This window comes from Gracilinanus agilis, chromosome 3 (assembly GCF_016433145.1).
Source record: "Gracilinanus agilis isolate LMUSP501 chromosome 3, AgileGrace, whole genome shotgun sequence".
Classification (NCBI taxonomy): Eukaryota; Metazoa; Chordata; class Mammalia; order Didelphimorphia; family Didelphidae; genus Gracilinanus; species Gracilinanus agilis.
Window position 1 is genome coordinate 407604790 of NC_058132.1, and position 18105 is coordinate 407622894.

General features: G+C 36.0%; 1 protein-coding gene across 1 annotated transcript in view; it reads right to left on the minus strand.

The window, feature by feature from the left end:
* LOC123239586 (radial spoke head 1 homolog) overlaps positions 1-10111 on the minus strand; it is a 44007-nt gene extending 33896 nt beyond the window's left edge. The window contains exons 1-4 of the mRNA XM_044666850.1: positions 10058-10111; positions 9110-9223; positions 8926-9031; positions 3659-3749 (exon numbers count right to left, since the gene is read on the minus strand). Coding sequence (XP_044522785.1) covers positions 3659-3749; positions 8926-9031; positions 9110-9223; positions 10058-10111 — 365 coding nt within the window. The remainder of the gene's footprint in view (positions 1-3658; positions 3750-8925; positions 9032-9109; positions 9224-10057) is intronic.
* Between the last annotated feature and the right edge of the window lie 7994 nt (positions 10112-18105).

Genomic DNA, 18105 nt, shown 5'->3' on the forward strand with positions numbered 1-18105 from the left:
GCAATGCAATGACACAAGACAGCTCTGAGGGATTTATGGTAAAGATGCTACCCACATTCAGAGGAAGGACTGCAGACACATGGTCAGACATGATTGGGGATGTAGATTCGAAATTACCACACCAATGCAACTATCAACAATTTGGAAATAGATTTTGATCAACGACACATGATAAAACCAGTGGAAATGTGCATCGGCCATGTGTGGGGAAGGGGTGCGGGGGGTGAAGGGTAAAGTAGGAGCATGAATCATGTAACCATGTTAAAAACGAATATTAATAAATGTTTAAAAATAAATAAATAAATAAATAAAAGAGTGAAAAAAAATAAGTGCTTAATAAATGCTTCAGTCATTCATTTATTCAGTGATCCATATTGGCAAACACAGGTAATCTCAAGGAACTATTCTGACATGAAAAGGAAAACACACTGTTCAATAACAGCCTATATGAAAGAGAAAAAAAATATAATTTTTGTCTAATGGATCTCTACAAAAATATGGTGACCAAATAGAAGAGCTATGAATGGAAAATTTCCCCATGGGGCCTGCAAATGGGAAGGATACCCAAATATACTCCAGATGAAACCCACAGTAAAACACTCCCTCTAGGACTTTCCCAACTTGATCGCATATAGTGTGGGTCCAGAGATAGATGGCTGCTACTTTGGATTCCAGGACTAAATTTGTGGATAGCTAGGCCTAATATGATAGCTTTTGAGCCCCAACCAGTGGTCTTCCCATTAGCAATCAGAAAATCAATAATTAGTTTTTACCAAAGCCATTTAGCAAGGTGCTATGCTAAAAAGACTTGTTACAAAATATTCTTCCATAAATATGGAGTATAGTCTCTGACATGGAAAGAGTGGATTCACAGTTAATGTGAAATGATGGTCAGGTATACATATAAAATACACATATAGCAAAGAGTGATTCTAGCTCTTATTTCAATGACCTGGAAATCTTTGGTTTCTAGAGTCCTCATGTAGCTGAACTTTAATGTAGTGTTTCTTTTGGGTTGGGTCACTCCATTGCTAAGTGATGTTTGTTGTGCCCAAGACATGATGTCCATGCTGGATATAAACAACGTGAATAACACGTTTGTGCTTTGGGATCCACTTAGTCATTTTCTTGCTTCTACTTCAGTCTCTGCTAGCAAACCTCCCTGTTCCTGCCCATCCTTCCACTCTTTGTGCAAGAGGTGGAAATACATAAAAATGTATATTTGTTGTGCCTGGGACAACATAATTATTTAGCTAGAGAACTAAGGAACAAAAGAAACTGGGCCAGAGTATCAGAGTGTGTTGGGAAGTGGGTCAACTGGGCCTAAAGATAAAGAGAATGATAATTGCCTAAAACCATTTCTATCAGAAGTTCTTGCCCCCAAGAAAAACATATTGTTCTCCAAGAAAGGTACAAAAAATATAGTTTAAGCATCATAGGTTACCAAGAAGTACACAAATCAAAAGAAATCTGAATACCATATTGAAAGAAAAGAAAAATGACTTATAAACATGGAGTATCAATTGAAAGAATCCCCCCAATCATCTTAAAAAAACTCACTATACTGCAAAATCCTCCTGGTTGCTCAGCTGCTCTACACGTGTACCTCTCTACTCTTGACTTCTGTATGAATTCCACTCTTCCAATTGGGGATTTGAATACTTATGGGATAATATAACCCAAATTTATAAAGAAGGTGCTTAATTACTATGTTACTCTAGGAAATGCTTTTGCATTTTTTATCCTCTGGCTAACTATTGAAGACAAACTCATTGGTGAGGATTCATAAGTTATAGTTTTAAAACTATTGGAACCACAGAATATTTTGAAACTGGGGTAGTTGTTCTTCAGGGAACTCAATTTATCATAGTGAGCTGAGTAGGTGTACCAGATGGTGACCTATATATATAAAACAAGAAACATATTGTCCAATTTTACCACATACAGAAGGCGGCTAACTGGCTCAGTGAAAAGAGTGCTGAACCTGGCGTCAAGAAAAACTAAGTTTAAATTAGGCCTTAGAGATTTACTTACTAGCTGTGTGACCTTGGGCAAGTCACTTAACCTTTGCCTTAATCCACTGCATAAGGAAAATAGCAAACCACTCCAGTATCTTTGCCAAGAAAAGTGGGTCCATGGTCCATGGGGTCATGAAGAATGGGACATAAATGAATGACTGAACAGCGACAATCTTGTACATTGGTCAAAAGAAAAAAACTTTGGGTCTACACTTAAAGAAAGGAGTCAATCATGGAATGCCACGTGGCTATGATTGATGAGTGGTTATAGTCCTTTTGCATACCACTCTAAAAGGTACACCAAAAAGTTGCATATTCCTTAGAGGATAGGACTATAATTCTTTTCTGGAGCTTCTACATGGCCTCTTTCATGGTATATAGCATGTTAAGGCTTACAAAGTTATTTATATACTTTATTCAAGACTCAAAACAACACTGTGAAAAAATTATTACATATATTGTGATGCTCCTATTACAGTTGAAGAAACTAAGATTTAAAGAGGTTAATGGATAGAGCACCAGGCCTGGAGATGGAAGGATATAGGTTCGAATATGGCCTCAGACACTTCCTAGATGTGTGACGTTGGGCAAGTTACTGAACCCCAATTGTCTAGCCCTTACTGCTTTTCTGCTTCGGAACTGATTGATATTGACTCCAAGACAGAAGGTAAGTGTTTTTTTTTCTAAATTAAAAAATAAAAAGGTCAAATGATATTCCTAGTCATAAAGATTTAAGTATCAAAGGAAAAAGGATATCTTGGGCTTTCTCAGAGATACCATTTTGTCTTCAGGGCAAGTTTTACAAAATGTAGAACATAATGGTGGCCACTCCATCCTTTTTGGGGCTGGAAGTGAAACTCACCTGGGCTGCAGTAGGGTTAGGGTGAAGAAAACATATGCTACCCATTAGATTCCTAGTTTATCTATTTATTTTTGTTAAACATGTTCTTTCTAAAAGCTTAGTTTTTCCTATATTGTTGAAGATATCTAAATGTTATGAGAATCCTCCAGATTCTAGCACATGAAGTAAAGACTGATTACCCCAATTTATTTATGTCCATTTAATCCAAGTCCAACATTCTATCCCCATGCCATGTTGCAGCTACCTTCTTCTTTCCTTAGATATCACCTCATTTCCCACCCAGCTTCTCCTTGAAATTGATCTCTGTTACTTCAGTCGTTTTGAATTTCTCTTACTTCATCATGCCCCGTGCCAAGAATCTCCATTTTTATCTCCTTTTTGCAGTTTCCCTCAGCTCTGTAAGGGCAGGGATTATATTTTTCATATTTGAAGCCCCGGCACTTAGCACAATGATTAATAAATGTTTATTGACTAACTTCTCTAGTTGTGTAATGAAAATTTCTTTCACATAAAACTGTGGAAGGATGCCTTAAAAAGCTTTTGTAAACCTGATTTTCTGACATGAATGTTATAGATTCATGTTAAACAGAATATTTTCCATAATGCTCTCTTTTTAAATCAAGTAAAGTTTGAAATGAGTTTTATGGATTTTGTTATTATAAATTTTCTTTCTTAATAAGAGTAATTAGTCTGAAAATAAATCAGGATCTTTTGCTTACTCAGGGTCTTTTGCTTACTGTAATAAAAATATGACCAAAGAAATAGTGAAAAAACAAACCTTTGGTGAGCAAACCATTCTCCAGTGTATGTATCATTATTTGCATAGAAATAAATTCCATGACCGTGCCTTTGGTCATCTGCCCAGTCTCCTAAAATAGACAATTCAAAAAACATGCCAACATAAGCGATCCAATTTAAACTGTCTTTGAATGTTTATAATTTTCCATAGTATACATACACTGAGACATTTTCCCAGCCCAGAGCAGCTCAGGGAGACTGACAGAGAGGTCTGTGGACATAGGGGACAGGGTCCAGGCAGGTACAATAATGACAACCAAAAGGCAGCTCTGTCCCCATTACTCAGATCCAGAACAGAGAGAAGAGATCCCTGGTATGGGCCCAAGTTGTATAGTGAGCAAGGAATAAGTTCTAGAAGTAAATAATAGCTAAATGATTGATCCGAAGAACAGTGACTCAGTTCTAGCTTTTACCACAGCATGCAAGCCTGTAGTGGAATAACCAGGACAAGAGTCCTTTTCCAAAGGAGAGTCAATTGATAGGTCATTCTCAACAAAGAAGAGCTTTCCAGTGAGCTAACAATGACTGGAATTAGGACCCATCTACTGAATCTCCCAAACAAGGATAAGCCAACAAGCTCAAATCTGGGTGAGAAATTTGCAGAACTCAGTCCAGGAGGGCAGTAAAATGATCTTGCCATGGATTACCCCCACTTTGGGAACACTGAAAGCTTGCAAGCCCCCAGCATAAGCTGTGAAAGCAACAGGAGACAACAGGGCAAACACTTGGGCCAGATATCTTCCCCCCAGGAATAGACAGAAAGATAAAGTTAAGATGGATACTTGATCTGGAAATAAAGGGCAACACCATAAACAAATTAATGGAAGACAGAAAAGTTTACCTGTCAGGTTAAGGAAAGAATTTATGACCAAATAAGACAAAGAGAACATTATGAAAAGTGAAATGGATAATGATGACACTCATGATAAAAAATGCTATCCACAGCCAAAGAAGGAATTGTTAAAGTCTGACTGTATATCTATGTATGCCATCTTTCACTTTATTTCCTTAATGAGTTTTTTTATTATATATATGATATCTGTCTTCTGTCTCAGCATGAGCAATATGGAAATATGTATTGCATGAAAGCCTGGTATAGCCTATATCAGACTACTTACCACCTACCATGGGGAGAGCAGGAGAGAATCTGAATCATAAAATGTCAGAAAATAATTGTCAAAAATAATTTCTATTTGTAATTTTAAAAAGTAAAAAAAGAAGTACATAGAGCCCAGCACTATCATAAAGTCCAAAGTCAAGAAATAGGCTAGAAAAATAAGCAAACAAAAAAATACTCCAACATAGAGTTACTACACATTTCCCAATCAACAAATAGTCAAGGGACATGAATAGGCAGTTTTCACAGGATGAAATCAAAACTCTCAATAAGTACATGAAAAAGTGTTCTAAATCCTTCCTTGTACAATTAGAAAAAATCTTGAACCCTTGGACTCCATCTCCCAGAATTCTTTCCTTGTCCCAAAATTCCTTTTCCCCTTTTGTTTACATTTGTGTCTTCACATATTGTTTATAAGTTCTGTAACTCTGCCTCTCTCTCCCTTTTTCTGCATACACCGCTGAGAAAGGAAACTTTTTGCTCTAGCTTTTTTATGTTAGTTACTAATGATAAAATCTTATTAAATATAATACTTAGAATATTGAATATTAATGTTGAAGCTTACATCCTGATTAGAGAAATGCAAATTAAAATAACCCTGAGGTACCACCTTACACCTAGAAGATTGGACAGTAAAGGATAATAATAAATGTTGGAGAGGATGTGGCAAAATTGGGATACTAATACATTGCTGGTGGTATTGTGAATTGATCCAACCATTCTGCAGGGCAATTTGGAATTATATGCAAAGGGCTTTAAAAGAATGCCTACCCTTTGATTCAACCATACCACTGCTGGGTTTGTATCCCAAAGAGATAATAAGGAAAAAGACTTGTACAAAAATATTTATAGCTGCGCTCTTTGTAGTGGCAAAACATTGGAAAATGAGGGGATGTCCATCAGTTGGGGAATGGCTGAACAAATTATGGTATCTGTTGGTGATGGAATTGTGCTGAAAAGAATAATGAACTGGAGGAATTCCATGTGAACTGGAATGACCTCCAGGAATTGATGCAGAGCAAAAGGAGCAGAACCAGAAGAACATTGTACAGATTGAAACACTGTGGCACAGTTGAATGTAATGGACTTCTCTACTAGCAGCAATGCAATGACCCAGGACAATCCAGAAGAACTTATGAGAAAGAATGCTATCCATATCCAGAGAAAGAACTGTGGGAACAGAAATGCAGAAGAAAAGCATATGATCAATCATGTAGTTCGATAGGGATATGATTAGGGTTTTGATGTTAAAAGATCACTCTACTACAAATATAAATAACATGAAAATAGGTTTTGAACACCTGTTTAGTCTCCCTCTCCCAACTTGGAAAGTCTCTAATCTTTTATTCAATTAGAAGTCAGATTGCCTAATGTTGTATTATTTCCTTTTAATTAACTGGTCTTATTTGATAATTAATTTTCATGTATAAAAGTCTGTCTCTCTGTGACTCCCTCTTTCTTCCATCCCCAATCTGAGGTAGGGGCTTGGTCCCAATTTGTTTGGCAGTTGGCATGCTTGCTTAATAAATCAATAAGTTCAGAGGAGCAAACTTCTGTTTCCTCAGTCATTTCATCTTTTCTTTGTAACATATATTCAAATAATCTTAAGAGAAGAATGGAAATGGTGGAGAAGAGGAACACACTAGGAAAAGGGACATCAATGAAAAAAAGGAAAGAATCTAAATATTTACAAGATACAAAAAGTACAAAACTATAGTAGCTAAGAATTGGAAACAAAAGGGATATCTATCAGTTGGGGAAACAGTTGAACAAATTATGGTTTATGAATACAGTGAAATCCTATTGTGCTATAAGAAATGATAAAAAGAATTGGTTTAGAGAAATCTGAGAAGACTTGTATGAACTGATGCAGAGTGAAGTGAGCAGAACCAGAACAATTTATACAATAACAGCAACATTGTAAAGAGACTTAGAAACTGATGAATTTCAGAGAACTGATAAAGAAACATGCCTCTCATCTCCAGACAGAAAGGTGTGGCAGACTCAGAATTTAGGATAATAAATATCTTTTTGGATATGACCAATGTGATAATTTTTGTTTTGTTTGACTGATGCAGAGTGAAGTGACTAGAACTATTAGAAAAATTTATAGGATAAAAATTACAGAGGAAAAAAACCTATAAGATTTTAGGACTCTGATCAAAAGAATGATAAATCAAGAGTTCAAAAGAATGAAGATGAAACATGACTCACTCCTGATAAAGTGTAGAAAGAGACACAAATTTGCATACATGAACAATAGTTCATGTGGGAATTTGTTTTCATGGGTTATTCAGATATATATATATATATACATATATATAGAGAGAGAGAGATAGAGAGAGACAGAGACAGAGACAGAGAGACAGAGAGAGAGACAGAGAGACAGAGAGACAGAGAGACAGAGAGAGACAGAGAGAGAGAGAGAGAGAGAGAGAGACAGAAAGAGACAGAGAGAGAGAGTGGAGGGTGGATTTGATTTTTTTAACTTCCACAAATGCTTGTTACTTGAAAAAATAATAAAATATTCCAAAAAATGAAAGAGGTATAAAAATGAAAGATATCAATTAAAACATGTACATGTATACTATGCACACAGACATGCAAAGTAAATACAAAGTAAAGACAAAGTAAATACAGGCAGAGCTGGCAGAGGTGGGAGCCATTAGCATGTTGGGGGCTTGAGGGTTAGCTGAATTTTGAAGGCAAGCCTTGAATTCCAGGAGAAGGAAATAAGCAAGGCTTACATCACAAGTATAGAAGAGGCACAAGGTGGCTAAATGGAACAGTCTGTGTAAGAAATAGCTGAAAGATGACTTTGGCTGGAACACAGTTCATGAAAGGGAATGATGTGTGCAAAGGCAGACTGGATCTAGCTTGTGAACAACTTTAATCCCAGAATTTCTGCAAGAGAAAACTTGCAGCTTCTTGAACAAGGGAGAGACATGGTCAGACCTGTGCTTTGGAAACATTGCCTTGGAGAACTGTGTTTCATTGAGATGGATGCACTGGAAAGTAGGGAGACTTAAAGTCAAGAGACCAATCAGGAGGCTACTGTAATAATAGACAATAGTAATTTAGTAAATAGCAAAAATAGTAAATTTTTTTACTATAAAATAGTAAATAGTAATTTAGACAAGTGAAAAAAAGGTGAGGACAGTGGTGAAATGAAGGATCAAGACCCACAAGACACAGAGGGGAGGGAAAATTTGAGATATTGAGAATTACTCCAAGGCTACAAAAGAGGAATAACTTAACAAAACAAGAGTAGTGTCAGAAGTAAAGATAATGAGCTATATTTTGGACATGTTGAATTAAAAAAATAGCAGCATTATTTTCTTTCTTGAATGGTTCTTGAATTCCTTCTTCCCCAACAAGTTCTTCTTTGCTGGTCCAAATTAGATTTAGAATGTAATTTCCCTTACAGTTTCTCTACCTTCTACAATAAAGATGGCATTATCAATAAGACAAGTAAAGAACTTACCAGATGCTTTTCTTATAGGAGAGAGCATACAGCATAACTAGCTTATAGCATGCTTATAATTTTGGCATATGTTAGAAACTCATCATTCACTTCAAATGGCCTAGAATCATTCTAAAACACTACCTAAGACACTACTATGTCAATCACTTGCTCAAAATCCTTCAATTGTTCCTCATTACCTAACTAAATTCCAAACTCCTTAGCTTGGTATTCAAGGGCCCTACCTAGACTCAGCATAACTGTCTAACTTTTTATCTGATTATTTCCTAACATGGACTTGGGTCATTCTCTTCTTTGCTTCCCTGAACACATGAACCCAAAATGAATTTTAAAGCAATTATTATTCTTGGCATTTATTAAATGTTGCCTTAAATTACAAGGCATCTTTTTTATATTTAAGGGTACAGTCTCACTGGCTAGATTGCAAAAGCCTTGAAGGAAGAGATTACATTTTTACTTATCTTCCTTCCATAGTAGGCAATGTACATAGCAGGCACTCAATAGATACCTTCTGAAAGACTAAAACAAAAAATTTGGAGTTTTCCTTGTACTTCAGTATTCAGAGATAAACTCAGACACAAGGGGGAAAAAAGAACTAATATTCTTACGTTTAAATAGTATTGTGTACCTAATAATACAATATTACCTTCATATTTTGATCCATCTGGATAGATAAACATTCCTTGACCATGTTTTTTATTTTGTTGGTATTCTCCAATGTATCTAGCACCATTCTTAAATCTGTAGGTTCCCTGAAATACATTGTTCTCATCACTTCTAATTCAAAATACACCCCACCCCCAATAATTAGATCATACATTGATTCTTACTTGCCCATGCCTTTTACCAAATTCGTATAGTCCATCATACATATCTCCATTGGGCAATAATGCTTTCCCTTTTCCATGTCGTTCACCTGCCTCATTGCGTTCTCCTTCATATTCCTGAAGAAATGAGATATGTTTGCATTGATAGGATGCAATCATAGGTCCAGCCCCATCCCTGTGTATGAATATGTATGATTGCCTGCTTAAAATCATAGAAGCATAGATCTAGGTTCTTTTTGCAAAGGGACTTCAAAGTTCATTTAATGCAACTCCTTCATTTTATAGTGAGGAAACTGACTAAAGGTGGTTTCTAAAGGGTGGGCCTTATGCACTCTCAAAAAAAGAAGTTCTAGGACAAGCCCACTCTTGGGACTCTTAAGTAACTAATAAACACTCAGGCCCCAGGGCAGGTAGGTGGCACTGGATAGAGCACCAGGTCTGGAGACCAGACTGGGAGGACCTGGCTTCAAATCTGACCTCAGAGACTTCCTAGCTGGGTGATCCTAGGCAAGTCATTTAACCCTGTTTGCCTAGCCTTTACCCTTCTGTCTTAGAGTTGTTTCTAAGATGTAAAGCAAGACTTTTTTAAAAATTAAAATAACAAACAAACAAACATTCGGGGCCCCAAACTCCAGGCTTAAGGAGAAAGTTCAGCATTATTCCCTCTTCCACATCAAAAACTGAATCCACTGGAGTTGATGAGTTCAACGAAGGACGGAAGATGGACACAAAGGGAGATCCTTTGGGCACACTCACACAAGGACTGTGGGAAAGGAGAGTAGTTGTCAGAAAGTCAGGAGGTAAACCCCAGCAGAATATTTAAGTGTTATTAATCCTATTAATAAACCAAGGGATTATCCAAAAGGAATGACGATATCATCTAAAGCTGAACTTCCTTCCCCGCTCCAGCCTCTTCCCGGTGTCACCCTAAAGCCTCATCTTTATCCTCACCCCGAGATAATTCTCTCTCTCCTCCTCTATCTCCTCGGAGCCTAGATCCGACATGATTCCACCACCACCACCACCACCACCGCAACCGCACGGACAGTCCTGCCTCCAGTCTGTTTAGTCCCTACGGGCCGACGCTTTTCTGTTAACAGTCACTTCACCCAGAGGAAGAGGAAGCTCGCGCCTTCACCCTAGTTCTATTCACTCCCCAATTTCTGGGTGCCCTTTCCTGGAGTAGGAGTGGGGATTTGCACCCAGGTGAGATGAGGCGTGGCCGATGCCAAGAGTCTGGAAGAGAACAATAGATCCAAAAGGGAGGGCGGGAGAAAAGGGGGAGTGGTCAGGTGGAAGCCAGAGGTAGCGAAGAAAATATAACGGTTGCTATAGCAACGAAGACCAGGTCTTGAGTCCCCGACTACCCTGAAAGGAAGCTAAACTGTGAGCAGAGAAGGAATCCGGAAACTATATGGACTAAGAACCGGAACAGATACTTAGACTCTCGAAACTATTGTAAATTCAATCACTTCGAGAGCTAAACGTTCCAGTTTGGGGCAACTCTAATTTTTGGGAAATTGTTATTACACAGATCCCAAATCTGCCTCTGTAACTTACATCGACAGCTCCTGGTTCTGCCCTTCGGAGCCAAGCAAAACAAATTCATCCGTTTTCCATATAAAACAGCCCTTCAGAATATTTGAAGACAGTTATCATGGCACCCCTAAATCTTCTATTTTCCAGACTAAATATGCCCAGTCCCTCCACAGTGCATCCTATATAATAACACAGGCTACAATTCTATCAACAGGTTGCTCTTCCTTTGTACACTCTCATTCGTCAATATCCATCTTTATACTTGGTACCTACAATAATGTTTTTCTTTTCCGCATTGAACTCGACCGGTTTGCTATTTCCTTCTCCAGATAACTTTAAATATGGGAAAACTGAGTTAAATAAGAGTTAGGTGACCTGTCCAGGGTTTTGAAGTTCCAAGGATTTGAAGTCAGATCTATTTGACTCCAAGGCCAGTGCTCTACCCACTAGGCCACTTAGCTGTCTTAAAAAAAAAAAAAAAAAAAAAAAAAAAGACAATACTCTAAATTTGGGCAGAATAGAAAAGAACTCTTACTTTCCCGGTTCTGAGCATTATTTTATATCTTTTCGCTATGGTGCAAGTGGAATCTCCAGATTAGCTACCTAAATTCCAAATACTCTGGGTCCATATCCATTAAGAACAATAGCTTATAAAACACCATTAATTGTTTACTTTTTTCCTCGCCTAGAAAACACAATTATTTTGGAGCAAAAATATTGAAAGATCTACAAGAGAACATCCCCCTCATAAACCTAGGGCCCAAAAGTATACACATCATTCATAGGGAAAATGAGCATACATTCAGATTATGTACCCCTGAGGCACATATTGTGCCTCATACCTCCTGCACTGTAGGATTCTGATGCTTTCCAGTGGTGTCATCACACTGCTGTCACCAGGTCTACTCCTAGACTAGGCATGCCATTTCTACTGGGCTCTCTAGACCTGCTCCTAAATGGAAAAGCATCTCTTCTTTGATGGGTTCTGTTGATGTCACAACATAGTCTCTATCTTACTGTCTTTACTAGTTGGTGTGCCTCTCTGCTGTTATCAGTGCTTCAATGACAGGTGTTGCTTCCTATCTAGAGTGGACTCATCTACTCAGGGTTAGCCTAGCCATCTCAGGAGCTAGGGTGACACCTAGAATGTCTCCCTAAGAAGAGGCTGACAGCTCTTAGCCGACCATGATTAAATCTTTCCATTGCATTACATCTCCTTTATCTGGGGAGGAATTACAAATAACAATCTAATTTAACATTCTGACAACTTTACACATTCACAAAATCTTCTCAGGCTTTATGGCCAAAAAATTTAAGTCAGAACAAAAAGTAGGCTGAGGAGATCCACTTAGTCCAAATTCCTGACTTTCTTATGCAAATTTGTCAGCAGTGCTTTGAAGCTCTAACACCTCAGTGTTCCTACTTATATTGATATATTAGCTTTTGTTGGTTGCTATAACAAATCGTTGGTTCATATTGGAATTGCAGTCTAAGAAAAGCCCTATATCTTTTTCCTCAAGAATTATTCTCTAGCCACAATTCATTTATCTTGTACTAGTGTACTATTTCTCTTGTGATTCTTGAGCTTTTGTTCTTCTTCATGAATATCTTTTATCTTTTTTTTTCCTGGCTCTATAAAGTAACTACTTTTAGTAGTTTGTTCTATGACCTGAAAAAGAAAATTACTCTGGGTAGCACTGTCTCTTTTTACTATATGTACATGGAGCAATAATGAACGATTAATAACTATCCATTTATTTAGAAATGGTTTGTATTTACAGTTATATTCCTCTGTTTTAAATGAATTCCCAAGTGTTATAGTCAATTTTGAATGGAATTTTTTTCTTTAAATTTTTCTGGCTATAATGAAAATAACATTGCTAGCATAGCATAGCATAAATGACCCCATGTTGTTTTTAAGCTTCCATTTTGTGACTGAGTGAGTTTTGTGGGTTGTTTTTCATTTCTCAAATAAGCACTTCTGTGGTATAACTTGATAAATTACATGGACCTGTGATTTCATCAAAATATGGAACTCTTAGGTGCAGAAACTACCTCTACCAATAGAGGTTGGCACCATCTTTATAATTTACAGTCTAGGAAAGTATCCTCAGCTTAGTCTCCTCACTGTAAGGTTCTCCACAATAGGTTCTGTCTCTATGATTCAGAGACCTTTGTCTATCTCTTTATGCCAATCACTTTAAAAATGGTCCACTGTGGTGTTTTTGTTTTGTTTTGCTTCGTTTTTTAGGGGAAGAGGATTTCATGCTCCTGATTCAGTGTAATACATTTAAGAGGTCTTTTTGGAGTAGTTGTGACTGTATTTTAGGGGAGGGAAGAAGCTGAACTGTACTGTTCCCTCTTAGCTTACCATCTTGACTGAGAATGTAAACTTCTTAAGGATGAAGTCTTTATACCTCTAGTACAGGGGTCAGCAAACTTTTTTGGCCAAGAGAGCCATAAACACCACATTTTTTAAAATGTAATTTCGTGAGAGCTGTACAGTGCTCACAGTGTGCACTCCTGTAACAGCGCCTGAAAAAAGATTGACTTTATGGCTCCTGCAGAAAGAGCCATACGTTGCCGACCCCTGCTCTAGTACCTAGCACAATGCAGTGCATTAAATAAATGCTTCTTAATTTGAATTTAATGAATTCTTTATCAGATTTTACAAATAAATTTCATGATCATTTTTTTCTTATTTGAATTTCCTATGGATTTTTATCTTTGCTTTGATAAATTCATGATCAGATTATATACAGACTCCCAATAATTATGGTACTATAATTATAAATTTGAGTATAATTATAACTATATAACAAATATATTAATATAAACATAAAAAAAGAAATGACCTCCAGGCTTTTCATATATAATCAATTGTGTGTGTGTATGTGTGTGTATCTGTGTGTGTGTGTGAGAGAGAGAGAGAAAGCAGAAAGAGAGAGAGAGAGAGAGAGAGAGAGAGAGAGAGAGAGAGAGAGAGAGAGAGAAGGAGAGAGAGAGAGACAGGAGAGAGAGAGAATTTCTTTTTTTCTATTTGATGCTTTGGGCTCTTGTCTAGGACTTTTCCATTTTCTTCTTGAAAACAAGTATTTGTGATTCATAGACATGATGTTTTCCTTCTGGTCTTTGGCTTCTTTCACTTTTAATTTCTGAACCATATTTTTCATAGTCCTCTTCTCTGCCCACCTTTGCATCAAAGTATTAGCTAATTTAATTGGGGAGATCTTATTGAATTCTTCAGAGAATTTCTCTGCCTTCTCATCTCATGCAATAGATGTTGGTATATAAACTATAATTATTTTCAGGGTAGTCTTTTTATAAATGCTTATCATGAGTACACCAACATAAGGTGACTAAATATCCAATTAAGTGGTGTCTCTTGGTAACTCGGAAAGATGACATGCTTCTCCAAGAAGGACATTATGAGTCATCTTTCCATTTAGTTGCAATTTTTTCTTCTAGATTCATTTGTAGCAAAGATGTAAATAATTAAAGATCTCAATTCTTGTAGGAGCATTCTCTGTCCCCTCTCCCTTCACTCTACCACCATTATTGCAGAAACCAAAAGGAATTACACAGGACTGGGGTCACTTTGAATTTTTCTTTGTTTTGTATTTTACAAAGGTCCAAGAATTCAACACTTAGCATTCAGTCTACTGGAAATTAAAGTAAATGTTTTCAAATAGAAGCCTTAATTTATATTATATCATGGGCTCCAGGCAAACATTTTAACCAGTATTCTCTTGCCTTTAGCTAACTGTACAGTAAATGCATCTCCAACAGACAACGACTTTGTTATGCCCCGAGTCCTACATTGCTACAACTGCATATCTTCTTTACATTTATGTTTTATGAAATAGAATACATAATTTCAAATGAAAAATAAATGAAAAAATTCTTTGGAAACAAATTCCACATTTGCAGAAATAATGCATATATTTGTAATGTATACAGTTTTGATTTTTAGAAGCCAAGTCGTAACCATTTTGCTTTTTTGTTGTATTTTTTTTGTTTGTTCTCTTTCATTGCTTACTTTAGAACATACACAAAAATGGAGATTTTTTTGTGTGTGTGCCATCACATTCCATTGGGAAGCCAATAAGAGAATAGATAAAAATCTGAGACTCCTCTTTTGACCCCTTTTGTGATTCTTGTGATTTCTTGTTGAAAAGTATTGTGGCTTTATTGAAAAGCTTTAAGTTCCTAGCAAACCTGAATTTAAGAGGTTAACACTCTTCCCCTTTGGCCAGGAATGCAGCTGCCTGGTACAGCCAAGGCCAAAACCTTAGCAGGAAACCAAAACCTTAGCAGGGGCAATTCAACCCTGAGAAAATATTCCCCGACTTGGCTTTCTGATAAGAACCCAGTCAAAATTCAGCCCTAGCCTTGTTCTATTCTGAAGTCAAATGAGATTTTTTGTGTTTTGATATGACATAATTTGTAACTTCTGCACATCTGCGAAGTTTCAGGGAGGGTTCTTTGGTGTGAAATGAGTCTTGAAATATATATAATAAACTCCATGCTCCTGGAGAGAGAGCTGGAAGCATGAGCTAAAAGATCTTCAGTGTCCATTGCTTCCTTATCAACTAAGCCATACTTAATGGATTGTCAGAGATGATAAACAGATCTCGAGACCATCTTTTCTTCACACTATCTCTGTGTTCAGGTGTTCAAACGTAGAGATAATAGACAAACCAACCTTTGTGTGCATAAGCCCCAAATCTAGTATATAAACTTCTTCTAGTAAAGTCCTTAGGTACTTCATTACAGCCTCAAATAGGCTTCGCAAAAGGTCCTTTAAAGCCAAAGTAAAGTTGACATTATGTGCAATATTATGATATCTTACTATCTCTTCTCAAAACTATAGCATTTGAATAAGAATATTTATGCAGCAATGGACAGAAAAAGGCACTCCCTTCACTTACTTCTTTGCTCAAGGATCTTCTATAACATTTCAAAAAAACCTCCAAAAGAGGGGGGAAAAATGGTTCCTGGTCCCTGCCCTAAAAGAAATAGAAAATAACTGAAAGTTATTTTATGGAGGATCTGTATTTACAATGGGAACTGGTTATGAACTGTATTGAAACAATTATTGGCAGCTTCCAAATCAATGCCACAATTCTAAAACAAGATCTCTTTTGGGAGGAAAAAAAGAACACAAGTTTTATTGACACTAAAAAAACTTTGGCTCACTCTCCCAGTATTTCTGTGCTTCAGATTTCTAGTAGAATACTCTGAAAGTTGAAATATCTTTTTTCTACTGTCTTCACTTCAAGCTTCTCATGGGTAGTGTTAACCCATTGTTAAGGTCTAGTGACTAGATCCCCAGTTCTATTTAACATTTTTTACTTTTAAATTACAGTAACAAAAAAAGTATAAACAGTTCTCCAAAACATGCCAACGTATACTCTCCTCTATACTACATCATACTCTGGAGAAATAGGTTCACAATGTAGCCCAGTTTCTACATAACACCCTTCCCACCAAGTTTTTGTCCAAAGGTAGCTTCTCCATGATGTTTTAGATCTTTTGGTTTTCAAATGAACTTGGTTATTATGTTATCAAGTTCTATAAAGTATGTAATATGGTAATATGATTGATATAGCATTAAAAGTATGAATTAACTTTGTTAGCATTTAGTAGTATTGTTTTTATTCTATAGGTCCAGCCTAGCCATGAGCAATAAATATTTCTCTAGCAATTTAAGTTGTACTTTGTTTCTTTAAGGATTGCATTGGTTTTTAACCTTTTTTTGGGTTGGGTAAATTGATTTCCAAATACTTCACACATTTTATAGTTATTTGGAATTTCCCTTTCTGTTATTGCCTCTTAGGTTTTGTTATTATTAAAATATAGAAATGCAGTTGATTTTTGATGCTTTATTTTGTAGCCTGCAAATTTTCTGAAGCTATTAAATTGTCTTCATTTGTCTAGAGATTCATTGAATCTCTAGAATTTTCCAATTATAGTATCATATCAGCAAATAAGGAGGTTTTACTTCATTATCCATCTTTATGCCTTTAATTTCTTTCTCTTGTCTTACTGCTTTTACTTAGAATTTCCAGAACTAGATAAAATAATAATAGGTAGAATAAGCCTCCTTACTTTATTCCTGTCCTTATTAGAATAGATTCTAATTCCACAAGATTTTCCTGAGTATTGTTTTAGCCACATCTCAGAAATGTGTGTAGATTGTTTTATCATTATCACATTCTGTCATGTAATTACTGTTTCTATGATTTGTTCTTTGTCCTACTCATTATTTTAGATTTAGTTGTTAAGTTTCCACTTGGGTTTCTTTATTTTGATTGTGGTCCTGGAGTCAATTATTATTTTATTGTCACATGTAAAGAATATGTTCATTATTTTTGTTTTTTTGTATTTGTTTGTAATTTCTCTATGCCATAACACAAGAGTAGCTTTAGTTAAAAGTTCCATGTGGCTTGATGAATAGTAAAATATTTTCTAGTTCCTAATTTCAACTATATGTATTTCTTTGTTTTTGTTTTTATTCAATTGTATTTTAGTTTCAATTCCAAATTTATTTCTTTTATTTTTTTATTTCAAATTCTCTCCTTCCCTTTTACCTTACCTATTGAGAATGAAAGGAAAATAAAATCCATTACAAATATGTATAGTCTCACAAAACAAATCGAATCTCATTAGCCATATTCCAGGAAAAAAAAACAAGAAATAGAAGAAAATATACTTGAATCTGAACTCTGAGTCCATCAAGTTCTCTTTCTAGATGTGGATAGAAAGTTTGACCATGAAACTATGGCTGGTCATTGTTTTGATCAAAGATATTAAGTTTTTCAGAGTTGATTATTTTTTACAATATTGTTGTTACTGCATACAGGCACACCTTGGAGATAATTCAGGTTCAGTTCCAGACAACCATAACAAGTCAGAAATTGAAAATAAATTGAATCACATTAACTTTGTTATTTTTCAATGCATGTAAGTTATGTTTACACTCTACTGTACTCTATTCAGTGTGAAATAGTATAATGTCTTTTTTAAATGTACATACCTTAATTTAGAAATATTACATTGCTAAAACAAAAAACAAAAAAACCTAATCAATCATTATCTGAGCCTTTAGCGGAAAAAGAGCAAAGAACCAAAAGGAGATGATGAGATCCAAGTAACCACATGCAAAACTACCAAAACAACAACCAAAAAAACCCTACAAATTGGTCACAAGCTCTGGAAGAACTCAAAAAGGAATTAAAAAATCAAATAAGACAGGCTAAAGAAAAATGAGCTACCCCCAAATCACATTCACTGTGGCTTTCCTTTGTTTTCAGTCACTTTGTTTTCTATTTTTGTGTGTCTAGAGGGCTTAGGCAACCTGAATGTCCCTTACTTCACCATCTTAATTCCCAGCAATATATCTTTCTCCATTAGGTTTTTCTAAAAACCATCCCCTTCTTCATTTCTTAAAGCACTGT